Source organism: Conger conger, chromosome 9, assembly GCF_963514075.1.
Source record: "Conger conger chromosome 9, fConCon1.1, whole genome shotgun sequence".
NCBI classification, from domain to species: Eukaryota; Metazoa; Chordata; class Actinopteri; order Anguilliformes; family Congridae; genus Conger; species Conger conger.
In genome coordinates, this window is record NC_083768.1 from 9,461,356 (window position 1) to 9,474,870 (window position 13,515).

Consider the following 13,515-nt stretch of genomic DNA (forward strand, 5'->3'; position numbering starts at 1 on the left):
CTGTGCGATTTTGGCTACAGAATTGATAAAATATTAATTAAAGGCTACAGCTATTTGTGCTGGGTCTTGCATTAGCTTACCATTCAGTTTCAGCTCAAACTGGTTCCTAGGCCTGTGGTTGATCCCCATTACATTCTTAATCTGTTCCCAGATCAGCTTTGTGTTACCCTTTGCCTCATTGATAATTGTTATAAAAAAGTTGGCTTTGGCCTTTCTGATTGCTTTGGTTACTTTGTTACGTAATGAGGTGAACCTCTGCCTATCACTATTTAATTTAGTCTTCAGAGCTCTTTTCAATGCAGAGTCTCTTTCCTTCATCAGGTTAAATATTTCAGTATTGAGCCAAGGAAGTGCATTGTTTTTTTTCTTTCCTTTCACTTTTCTAGTGAACTCCTCAACTAAACTATGTAACTTGGTTGTAAGCGTTTTGCAATCTGCTTCTACGTTGCTCCCAGTAAGTATATTTTTCCAATCAGTCTGCTGAACTGCTCTTTCAAAATTAACCATTTCATTTTTTGGAATCCTAAGTTGCTCCACAGGTTTATGAGAATGATGAAAGCGCTTCTGTGAGTTTTCTTGACATTAATGTCAAATTATGGTCGGACAGTCCAGTAATAAAATTGAATGTCTTAACAATTCTTTCAGGCTTGTTGCTGAATATTAAGTCTATCTGTGTCTGGGAGGATGCAGTTATTCTAGTTGGTCCTTCCATCAGTTGCGTAAAATCCAAACTATCTGTGACCTGCTTAAGGGCTTTCCTATTAGTCTTATCTAGCCAGTTACAATTCAGATCACCAAGTAGTATTACCTCAGTTTTAAAATCACATGCTTGAAGCAGCTTTTTAAATGTGATGTAAAAATCATTATTGGAAGAAGGTGGACGATATACAGCAATGAGCACAAAGGACATTTCAGGTGAGAGCATTATATTCAGTCCAATACATTCTAAATCATGATTAAAAGGCCAGCATATTTGATGACAGTTGATATGGTCTTTGATATAGATCATGACCCCACCCCCTCTTCCCTTAGATCTGTCCTGTCTAAAGGTGTTATAGCCTGGTACATGTAATGCAGCAGATGGAGAGTTGCTATGTAACCACGACTCTGACAGGCATAGAAAATCTAAGTTAGAGTTATTAAGAAGATGATGCACTTGTTCAGCCTTTGGGGTGAGGCTACGGATGTTAATATGTCCTCCAAAAATACCCCTGGGTTTGAGCCGTGGGTCCCAGATCACCTGAGAGAGATTAACAGTTTTAAAAAAGTTCAGTCTGCGATGTTTTTTAAAAACAGGATTAATGTTGCTTCTGTAAGCACTGTGGGCCGTACAGAACGGATCTCGACTCTCCGCGACAGGTACGCCGGTGGCCGCTGCTCCCGCACTCCGCCCGAAGTCGCCCTTGCGTCTGGTACCGAACCCCGCCACACCAACTCCTTCTCCCAATACGCCACGCTCGGTCCGCCTGGCATCGTCTCCCCCGACCCTCGACGCAGCCCCCGGACAGCAAAGAGGTGGAGACGGATCAGTAAGGATGTCACAGGTAAAACCAGCAGGTTCACTGTTTACCATGCTTACCTGAGAGAAGGTGTTATTGCTCTCCAGTAGATCCGCCAGGTTGTTGACTTCCTCATTCGCATTAACTGGACCAGGGCACTGATGAATATCTCCAGATAAAAGCAGGCAAATGGCTATGATAAGCTGGCATGTGTCTACATTTCTTTTGATTGTTTTGGATTTGTTTCGCGGTTGAGCCCAAGATGACACGCAAAAGTACTCATCAAAACGGCTTTGCCAAATACAAAATGTTTGACGTTCCTTCCGATCAAAACTTCACCTTCTGATTGTGTTTTACAAACATTTAAAAACCCGCAATTAAAATTATGGGGGGTAAAACCAAAAAGACCTGTAAAGTTTAAAAACATCACAAAAGTGAGAAGGGCTGCTGACGCACCAAACCTGCCCGACGCCATTACCTAATCGCACTCTGAACCGGTAAGACTTCTCAAGTAATATATACTTGAATCCTCAACTTAAAGCCAAGCTAAGAATGTCCCACTTCCTTAATTAACTTTCCTCAGTCACACCAGTGGTGTGTGTGTGTGTATGTAAGTGCAGTTATGTGCTGTCTCCATTGTCCCTGCTGTACTGTGTGTCCTGAGAGAGCCTTCAGGGTCAGCTTATGAGAGACTGTTTTCCCAGGCTGAACTCCAGCAGGTTTGCTGGGTGCACAGAGGTGTGTGACCTCACTGCTCTGGGGGGTGCAGTGGTAGTGTTCCACTGGATCTACACCCGGGCCTTCAGTAGTCTCCCCTCTACAGTGGTGATTACGCTCAGCCCTGTTTTGCTTTTGCACTCCCTGACTATCGAGCAAACAATCCAAATTCCTGCAAGAATGTAGGAAACCTTGACTCCATAAATGTCCATTTACCTGTTCTGTGAAGTTCATGAAGTTCAGTGCTCATGAAAAATGCCCTGAAGCTTTCACCAAACTGACAGAGATGCTGTACTGTATGTTGGTACAAGTACACTCTACAATAAACAAAGGGATTTAAGTTAAAGACTATATACACTCACTGAGCACTTTATTAGGTATTTATTAGACATTTTTAGACTGAAGTCTTCTGCAGCTGTGGCCTATCCACTTAGGGGTTTGATGCGTTGTGTGTTCAGAGATGCTCTTCTGCATACCACTGTCGTAATGTGTGGTTATTTCCGTGACTGACACCTTCCTGTCAGCTTCAACCAGTCTGGCCCTTCTCTGACCTCTCATTAACAACACATTTTTGCCTGCAGAACTGCTGCTCACTGGATGTTTTTAGTTTTTTGCACCATTCACTGCAAACTCTCGAGACTGTTGCACTTGAAAATCCCAAGAGATCAGTAGTTTCTCAGATACTCAATCCACTCTGACATCAACAATCATTTCACACTCAAAGTCACTGAGATCAAATTTCTTCTCCATTTTGACATTTGACAACATCTGCATGCTTTTATGCATTTAGTTGCAGCCACATAATTGGCGAATTTGATATTTGCATGAACAAGCTGGTCTACCTAATCAATTGCTCATTGAGTGTATAAACCATATTCTTTGAAAGAATTCAATTTTTTGCTATTTAGATTCTGTAACATTAATTGATGAACGAGAATACTATGAAATCAACTTGTTGGTTTGTTGCATTTTACAAATATTTTTCACAATACACTTCACAGAAAGGCTTGGCCAAAACCCCCACAAGAGCAACAGTGGCTTGAAAACACTTCCCAACAGAGACCGATAGAGATGAGAAACAGTCAGCGAAAGCTTGGTGATTACTTGCCAATTCCAGTGATTTAATTGCAATTAATAATTACAATACTAATAATTGTCACACAATAATTGTCAGCCAAGGAATGAAAAATCAAAGTTTGATGTCGATGGCAGGAGTGCAGGTAAGTCTGTACACTGCCTTATGAACCCGGCTAAAATGGAATGACACTGATCAGGTATAAAAACACTTTTAACCACAAGAGTGCATATGTTTCATGCATGAACCTTATATGAAATAAACTCACAAGAAAATAATAAATGATTTAATAAAAATGAAAAAATTAATTATTTACTGTGCGTCTGCTCCCGTTCGGTTCTGATAGGCCATGGAAAACCCCTCCTTAATCACAGTTCATGTCAACAACAAGGTATGCTAAGGCGGATTACAAACGACCCAAATTCCTCACGTTTCTTCATTTTTTTTTTATCAAACATCTTCACTGGGATGATGTCACTGTTACAGAAACCTTTGCTGGACATATTTGCAGGGGGGCATCATTCCTACCACCATCTTTCAAATCAGGAGAGAAGTATGGGAACAATCTTTCAGTAAACGTGTGTTTCAAAGTGTGAATGTGGGCCATGTCACTGGAGTCAAAGAAGGACACCTCCCCCCTGTCATAGTCCAGCTGCACTCTGATGCTCTGGGGTTTCCTCTCCAGTGTGAGCACAGTACCTCCTGCTTGGTACTGATCACCATTCCTCAGATAAAAGACCGAGAATCCTTTCTTTGTGTTGAGTGTTATTATTCCTTTCCTAATGATGGACTCTTTCGCCACTCCTATAGTCCAGGCAGTTTTACTCCCAACCTTCACCTCCCAGCTGTGCTTCCCTGAGGTAAACCCCTCAGATCCCAGCACAGCCACACTGGGGTTAAACCTCTCTGGGTTGTCAGGACAGTTCTGTGCTGTACTTGTGTCTCTCACAGTGGTCAGATCAGAGAGAGAGAGATAGGCACGTGCAGTGTTGGGGTCCAGCATCACAGGAGCTGAAATAAAGATAGATGTCTAAAAGACTGAAAGTTCAGCCACATGTCAAATACTCTATTCAGATTATTTTCTATATAATAATGAACGATTCTAATATTTAAGTTTGAGTGATCTTGCAAAAATATATATAAAACCATTTGCATTTTAAAAATGAATAAAAACACAGCTGATGGCAAGTTTCATGGACAATTCACACAGCTAATAAACCATATTAAGTGGGTTTTAAATGGTTAATTCAGTGTTTGCTGGTGTTCTGAGTGTGCTGCAGCCCACAGGATGTTCGTACGCTTGGAGGAACTGTGTCTGAATGACTCCATTTTTCTTTCACATCATTTCAATATACAGCCTGTTCCATCAGTCCTACGTGTTCAGTAAATGTTTCCAGAAAACAATGTCGTCCCCATCTGCCCCAGATACTCACTGTACTGCACCATCCCCAGCATCTTCTCCCAGACTCTGAACGTCAGGTTGCCCAGGTGTTTGGCCACATCTATCAGTGCCCCTGAGAGCAGCTCTGGGTCCTGCAGTGTGCACTGGGCTCTGTAACGACAGGCAGGAGTCAGTCAAGCTGAGGGAAAGAAGTGACTCGGACAAGGAAATGAGGTGAGTGTCTCCATACCTGTCTTTGATGTTCTTGTAGCTCTGAAAAACACATAACAGCATAATTGTGATGCATGTACAAATGTTTATTAGCAGTTTGCAATATTCCCTATTTCACTGGTGAGGCCTTGCTTTACTGACCCATTATTGAAAATAGACACTGATACTCTGTCACAGTGAGAAACTGCCCATCTCAATACGACTGGAACATGATAAACCCAGAACACTGTCAGTAAATGAAGCTCTTACCTTTAAAAAGGAGGTGTCTTCAGTGTCCATGGCCTTCTCTATAGTTGTGATTTTGTCTGTAAGGGTGGAGATGTGTCTTGTGATGTCTGCCAATTTCTCCTCCATGACCCGACTCTTCACCTCCCCTTCCTTCTTCAGTACAGCTAGTCTGGCCTCCTCTTCCTCTCGTAGGAACTGGTGCAGCTTTTCAAAGTCTGCCTTTATCTGCCCCTCTGTGTGCTGTGTTTGACTCTGCAATCAACATACAATGTTAAACCTGAATTATGTAACTATGCTTTACATGTCAAACAACGTAAACCAAAAATAATATTTTTCAATTTTTTTTGTGCACTTAAAAATAATTCCAAGCAGCTTTACTTACCCTTATGTGTTCTGCAGTTTTCTTACACTCTTGTTCATTCTCAGTAAACGTCTTCAGTTTTTCTTTAATGAGATTAACTGCAGGTTTGAGTTCCTCCTGGAGTGATATGAACCAGTCGTCACTTACAGAAAGACACAAGTGGCACAGTAATACCCCTGAGTCAAGATCAGGATAACTTCTTTAGTACAAGGGAAATGTAGTTGTGAGGTGGGGTGTGGGGTGTTAGACCAAACGCAGACACCAGGGTTCCTAAAAAGCAGTTCACAAACAAACAACCACTAAATCTGCAAAGCAGACTAAATGGACAGAAAATGAAGATAAAGTAAGAATGACCTTTAAATAAAAACTACCCCACCAGGGAAAAATACACAAAGGGAAGAATAAAGAAGGTGAACTTAAATAGATCTCAAACAAGTGAAAAAGGAAAACTTGTAGCAAATAAACTAACACAGGGAAACCCACAAACTCTTTTCTCAGCAGCCCAGCGATACCCTTAAACAGCTTCAGCATAACACAAATTATACAGAAGCTCCTGAGTGCAGTGAGAGGAGGGTTTATCAAGGGTGCGGTCCGATTGCACACAAATGATTACACCTGTGAGTAAATAGGCTGAAAATGCTGTCAACCGACCACACCACCCTCCAGTGGTCAGAACCGGTACTGCACCAGTCGTGCGCAAATAGCCCTGCTGCAACTCCAGTAAAGATCATAGAAATAGACTTATAGCGAATCATAACATTCTATATTTTTGTGCATTTTCAGTACTATAAAACCAGTCAGAATTTTCAGCATATAGGATTAAAAAGCATCTATTATTCTGGGTGGCACGTTTTATATATAATATTGCAGACTTTAAGAAATGTGGAAGCATTTGTAAAATTGGTTTGATGTATTGGTACAATAAATCAATAGTATTGATTTTCTGGTACATACACACACAACAGATCCATTAAAAACAACAAATAGTGTGTAATTTTAAACACACTTACATGTCTACTTTAGGAGAACACATTCTGTGTTAAAAAAAATAACAAACTTTCCCTTTGTAACACCGCAATCCTTTTTGAGAGAATAGGCTATAGCTTTCATCTCCTCTGGTTGTATACTCATTGTGGATTTCTGTACTTCCTGGTTGTTGCTCAGCTCTCTCTCCAAGTATTTAACAGTATATATTGTATAATATTAGCTTCATCATAACTGGACCTGTATGATAAAAGATACTTTGTACTCATATCTAAATGTTTCTTGAGAATATAAAGTGATTACCTTAAGATCCAGAACAGCCTCTTCCACTGGACAGACTGGGTGGTTTGTGTGTTTTTTTGAAGTGTGGCAGACGACACAGAGAGTTTCTTTGTCATGTTTGCAGAATAATAGAAGTTTCTCCCCATGAAGACGACAGCGAGCCTCACTCTTGTGTGCAATTTCTCTGTCAGTCTTCTGCTTTAAGTAGGATTCCACAATGCTCCTTAAGGCCAGGTTTATAGGAGGTTCCTCCATAGAGGCCTTTCTCCTGCAGATGGGACACTCTCGAGAGCTCTTCTCTTCCCAGCACTGCTGCAGACACACTCTACAGAAGCTGTGGCTACATTTTAGAACAACAGGCTCTTTAAAAATATCAAAACATACAGAACAACAGATGAGCTCCTCTTCAGGAATCAAAGCTGTAGCCTCCATTTCACGGTCTCTCAGTCTCTCAGTCTCAAACTATCACTTTCACTTCTGCTGAACTGAGAACACAACACCCCATGTGGTTCAAAAGCGAACTGCAGATCAGGCTTGTTGTTCACAGTCTGTGAGAGATTCTTGACTGTGTTTGTCCTCTCTCTCTCTTACAGAGATGATAATGTCTCTGAACTATCTGCTCTGTGTGGAGTTACAGAGTGTAAAGGTGTACCATTTGATCTAAAACATTTTCATGGATAGCACATTTTCTGCACCAAAATTGAATATGCGTCACAAAAAAACACTCCCCTACAAGCGAACCTTATTGGACAAACAGACCGTTCACTCCCTAAGACAGTAGACAGCATATCGAGGGTAAGAAGGTGAAATAAAAATGAAAAGAAATGGAATGAGGTACAAATAAAATGATAAAACTTTCCATTAGTAATCAAGAAATAAGTGGAGAGAATTAAACTCCTTATTCAAGCATTCAAGAAAAATAACAATGGATAGATAAAAACAATTTAGGTCATGGAGTACAGGTTGTGGGGTGCGAGACACCAGAGAGGCACTGAAAGCGTGTGTTACGACCCCTGGTTTAGTCTCGGGGTAAGTGGGGTGAGCAAGAAGGGAAACTGGCAGGAGTGGGGAAAAGAATAGTAACACAATGGCGGTGGAAACAGAAAAGAATCCGACAGGGTTGTAATTCTCAGGTGCTCTTTTATCTACAGTGTGCAGTGCATGTACAAGTTTGGGAAGGGATGGTAAATAGTGTCAAATAAATAAATACAAATAAAACCATACAACAAAAACTGATATTAGATAAACCAACTGACTAATACCTAGAAAATAAATCCCCAAGGAAACAACCAAAACCTACAATACTAAACTCAATCAGGATAATTCACAAAGAAAACAGATGTGCCACTCGCTCCTTTCCTAATGTGTCTGACAGTGAAGTCTACATGTATATACACACTGAGCACTTTATTAGGAACACTATATTAATTTGCTCCCAAAACGGCCTCAATTCCTGGTGGCATGGATTCCACAAGATGTTCATGTTATGTTAGTTTATTATTGTTATTCTTGTAATTTATAATTTTTCATTATTAGATCTGGTTTTCTATTTCCCATCCATTACAATTGTGATCCCCTGTTTACGGTAGTTTCCTGGATTTCAACATTCGTTCCAGTCTCGCATTTCTTCCTTCCCGCTTCTCTCGATAGTAAAATGTTGTAAAGCACTATTCTTACTAACTACTGCTAATCTAGATATTGTACGGTATATCATGTTTCCCACCTGTTGTCTATTTGTTAGCCCACCTTTCTCCCGAGCCCCGTCTAGATTGTCACCTTCCCTCATGTATTTAAATCTCAGTCTCTGCTTTGTTCTTTGTCAGATCGTTCATCCTCATTCTGTGCTGAGTTCCCAGTTTGCCAGTTTATAAAGATTCTTGAGACACCCTTTTGCCTGATTACGATTTGCCTTGCCCTTCTGTTTTGTTGGTTTCGATTTTTGCTCCGTCCAGTTATTATTCGCCTGCCTGCTCCTTTTGTACTTTTGCTCATCTGATTTTTGGCTACGACTGTTTTGGCACTGTCTGAACCTCTGATGCCTGGCTATGAACTTGGACAGTAATAAAGACTGATTCTTGCTCATCCTTGTGGTTTCCATCTGGTTCCTTTACCAGTCGTAACAGTTAAAAACATTCCTTTAAGATTCTGTTCCATGTTGACATGATATCAAGCAATTTCTGCATATTTGTCAGCTGCACATTCATGCTGAAAATTTCCCCTTGTACCACATCCCAAGGGTGCTAATAAATATGGGATTTGTATCTATATTGCATTTTGACTGCCTCAAATAAGTCACTTTGAGCTACAGTGAAGGATCCTTTAGGCAGTATTGCTGCTGCAACTTATGTGTGGACTGTCACCTCTGAACAACAGATGAGGGATTGGGTGTGTGTCATCATTGAAAGCACACTGATTATTATTATTATTTTTTTAAATAATGAACTGTGAACTTGAAGTGCTTTGAAGTGAAATGCAAAATAACTGTACAAAAATTATATAATTGCCAAAAATGGTAATGCACCTGACATTTTAAAAAAATTGAAATGGGAAGTAATATGACTTTTTATGGTATATTCCTCTGAAATGTACAAATGTTTTAAAGTGTCTGTTGCACATTTAATTGAAAGTAGTTTTTCCTCATATTTCTTTCAGAATATTTGGCTGAAAAGTTTTAGAAAACTTTCCCTGAGTATAAAGGATGTCACAGAGTGCAAAATAACCAAGTATCCCCAGCCCCGCCCACCAATGCAACACCTGCTCACAGTGAGGAAAAGCACTGATTACAGAACTTACTCATATTATTCACACTGCCACTAACATCCTAGGAATATGGTTCATTTACTCTCTACACCTCAAGATTTATTTCATTTTACCAGAGCAACCAATGTAGTAACCAACATGCAGTCAAGAGGCTTTTGGGCTGAAGGTTCTGCATTAGCCTTCTGGTCCTTCTCAATGCGTACACCTGAAAGATAAAGTGCAGTTATGTGCTGTCTCCATTGTCCCTGCCGTACTGTGTGTCCTGAGAGAGCCTTCAGGGTCAGCTCATGAGAGACTGTTTTCCCAGGCTGAACTCCAGCAGGTTTGCTGGGTGCACAGAGGTGTGTGACCTCACTGCTCTGGGGGGTGCAGTGGTAGTGTTCCACTGGATCTACACCCGGGCCTTCAGTAGTCTCCTCTCTACAGTGGTGATTACGCTCAGCCCTGTTTTGCTTTTGCACTCCTATCTAGCAAACAATCCAAATTCATGCAAGAATATAGGAAACCTTGACTCCATGAATGTCCATTTACCTGTTCTGTGAAGTTCAGGAAGTTCAGTGCTCATGGAAATGCCCTGAAGCTTTCACCAAACTGAAGGAAATGCTGTACTGTATGTTGGTACAAGTACACTCTACAATAAACAAAGGGATTTAAGTTAAGGATGATTTCCACTCACTGAGCACTTTATTAGGTATTTATTTGACATATTTTTTAGACTGAAGTCTTCTGCAGCTGTGGCCTATCCACTTAGGGGTTTGATGCGTTGTCTGTTCAGAGATGCTCTTCTGCATACCACTGTCGTAATGTATGGTTATTTGCATTACTGGCACCTTCCTGTCAGCTTCGACCAGTCTGGCCCTTCTCTGACCTCTCATTGACAAACACATTTTTGCCTGCTGCTCACTGGATGTTTTTTAGTTTTTTTGCACCACTCACTGCAAACTCTCGAGACTGTTGCATGTGAAAATCCCAAGAGATCAGCAGTTTCTCAGGTACTCAATCCACTCTGACATCAACAATCATTCCACGGTCAAAGTCACTGAGATCGAATTTCTTCTCCATTTTGACATTTGACAACGTCAATTATGTGCATTCATTTGCAGCCACATAATTGGCTGATTGGATATTTGCATGAACAAGCTGGTCTACCTAATAAATTGCTCACTGAGTGTATAAACCTTATTCTTTGAAATAATTCTGTTTTCATTACCTGGAGTCCTGTTTTGCTATTTAGATTCTGTAACATTCATTGATGAACGAGAGTGCTATGAAATCAACTTATTTGTTTTGTTGCATTTTACAAATGTTTTTCACAATACACTTCACAGAAAAGCTTGGCCGAAACCCCCACAAGAGCAACAGTGGCTTGAAAACACTCCCCGTGTGAGACAGATAGAGATGAGAAACAGTCAGCCAAAGCTTGGTGATTACTTGCCAATTCCAGTGATTTAATTACAACTAATAGTTACAATACTAATAATTGTCACACAATAATAGTCAGCCAAGGATAAGGAATGAAAAGTCAAAGTTTGACATCAATGGCAGGAGTGCAGGCAAGTCTGTACACTGCCTTATGAACCCGGCTAAAATGGAATGACACTGATCAGGTATAAAAACATTTGATTTAACCACAAGAGTGCATCGGTTTTATGCATGAACATTATATGAAAAACTCACAAAATAATTAATTCTTTACGTCTGTGTGTGTGCTCCCATTCGGTTCTGATAGGCCATGGAAAACCCCTCCTTAATCACAGTTCATGTCAACAACCAGGCATGCTGAGGCGGATTACAAACAACCCAAATTCTTTAAAATTACAACATCTCACATTTCTTCATTTTTTTTTTAATCAAACATCTTCACTGGGATGATGTCACTGTTACAGAAACCTTTGCTGGACATATTTGCAGGGGGGCATCACCATCTGTCAGACTGGGAGAGAAGTATGGGAACAATCTTTCAGTAAACGTGTGTTTCAAAGTGTGAATGTGGGCCATGTCACTGGAGTCAAAGAAGGACACCTCCCCCCTGTCATAGTCCAGCTGCACTCTGATGCTCTGGGGCTTCCTCTCCAGTGTGAGCACAGTATCTCCGGCTTTGTACTGATCACCATTCCTCAGATAAAAGACCCAGAATCCTTTCTTTGTGTTGAGTGTTATTATTCCTTTCCTAATGATGGACTCTTTCGCCACTCCTATAGTCCAGGCAGTTTTACTCCCAACCTTCACCTCCCAGCTGTGCTTCCCTGAGGTAAACCCCTCAGATCCCAGCACAGCCACACAGGGGTTAAACCTCTCTGGGTTGTCAGGACAGTTCTGCGCTGTACTTGTGTGTCTCACAGTGGTCAGATCATCAGAGAGAGAGAGAGGCATGTGCAGTGTTGGGGTCCAGCATCACAGGAGCTGAAATAAAGAATATAGATATCTAAAAGGCTGAAAGAACAGGCGCATGTCAAATACTGTATTCGGATTAGCACACACACAGAGTTTTCTATATAATAATGAAAGATTCTAATATAGTAGTTTTTATATTTTGGTGTTCAAAATAAATCCATTTGCATTTTAAAAAGACAGTGATGGCAAATTTCATGCATACAATTCACACAGCTAATTAAAAAAGTGGGTTTTAAATGGTTAATTCTGTGTTTGCTGGTGTTCTGAGTGTGCTGCAGCCCACAGGATGTTCCTCCCCTTGGAGGAACTGTGTCTGAGTGACTCCATTTTCTTTTCACATCATTTCAATATACAGCCTGTTCCATCAGTTCTACGTGTTCAGTAAATGCTTCCAGACAACAATGTCGTCCCCATCTGCCCCAGATATTCACTGTACTGCACCATCCCCAGCATCTTCTCCCAGACTGTGAACTTCAGGTTTCCCAGGTGTTTGGCCACATCTATCAGTGCCCCTGAGAGCAGCTCTGGGTCCTGCAGTGTGCACTGGGCTCTGTAACGACAGGCAGGAATCAGTCAAGCCGAGGGAAAGAAGTGACTTAGACAAGGAAATGAGGTGAGTGTCTCCATACCTGTCTTTGATGTTCTGGTAGCTCTGAAAAACACATAACAGCATAATTGTGATCCATGTACAAATGTTTATTAGCAGTTTGCAATATTCCCTATTTCACTGGTGAGGCCTTGCTTTACTGACCCATTATTGAAAATAGCCACTGATACTCTGTCACAGTGAGAAACTGCCCATCTCAATACGACTGGAACATGATAAACCCAGAACACTGTCAGTAAATGAAGCTCTTACCTTTAAAAAGGAGGTGTCTTCAGTGTCCATGGCCTTCTCTATAGTTGTGATTTTGTCTGTAAGGGTGGAGATGTGTCTTGTGATGTCTGCCAATTTCTCCTCCATGACCCGACTCTTCACCTCCCCTTCCTCCTTCAGTACAGCTAGTCTGGCCTCCTCTTCCTCTCGTAGGAACTGGTGCAGCTTTTTAAAGTCTGCCTTTATCTGCCTCTCTGTGTGCTGGGTTTGACTCTGCAATCAACATACAATGTTAAACCTGAATTATGTAACTATGCTTTACATGTCAAACAACGTAAACCAAAAATAATATTTTCCAATTTTTTTTGTGCACTTAAAAATAATTCCAAGCAGCTTTACTTACCCTAATGTGTTCTGCGGTTTTCTTACACTCTCGTTCATTCTTCGTAAAGATCTTCAGTTTTTCTTTAATGAGATTAAGTGCAGGCTTGAGTTCCTCCTGCAGTGATATGAACCAGTTGTCACTTACAGAAAGACACAAGTGGCACCGTAATACCCCTGAGTCAAGATAACTTTTTAAGTACAAGGGAAATGTAGTTGTGAGGTGGGGTGTTAGAACGAACGCAGACACCAGGCTTCCTAAAAGCGGTTCACTCACAAACAACCACTAAATTTGCAAAGCAGACTAAAGGGACAGGAAAATGAAGATACAAAGTAAGAATGACCTTTAAATGAGAACTACCCCACCAGGGAAAAACTTCACACAAAGGGAAAGATATAGAAGGT

General features: G+C 40.9%; 1 protein-coding gene across 1 annotated transcript; it reads right to left on the minus strand.

Annotated features, from left to right (window-relative positions):
- Positions 1 to 4,825: 4,825 nt before the first annotated feature.
- On the minus strand, positions 4,826 to 6,052 carry LOC133137942 (nuclear factor 7, brain-like; the record flags this gene model as incomplete). The annotated part of the gene is made up of 4 exons (XM_061256366.1): positions 5,976 to 6,052; positions 5,514 to 5,609; positions 5,153 to 5,383; positions 4,826 to 4,945 (listed from the first exon to the last, which is right to left on the minus strand). Coding segments are annotated over exons 1-4 (495 nt in total), but the record flags the coding sequence as incomplete, so codon positions are not given.
- Between the last annotated feature and the right edge of the window lie 7,463 nt (positions 6,053 to 13,515).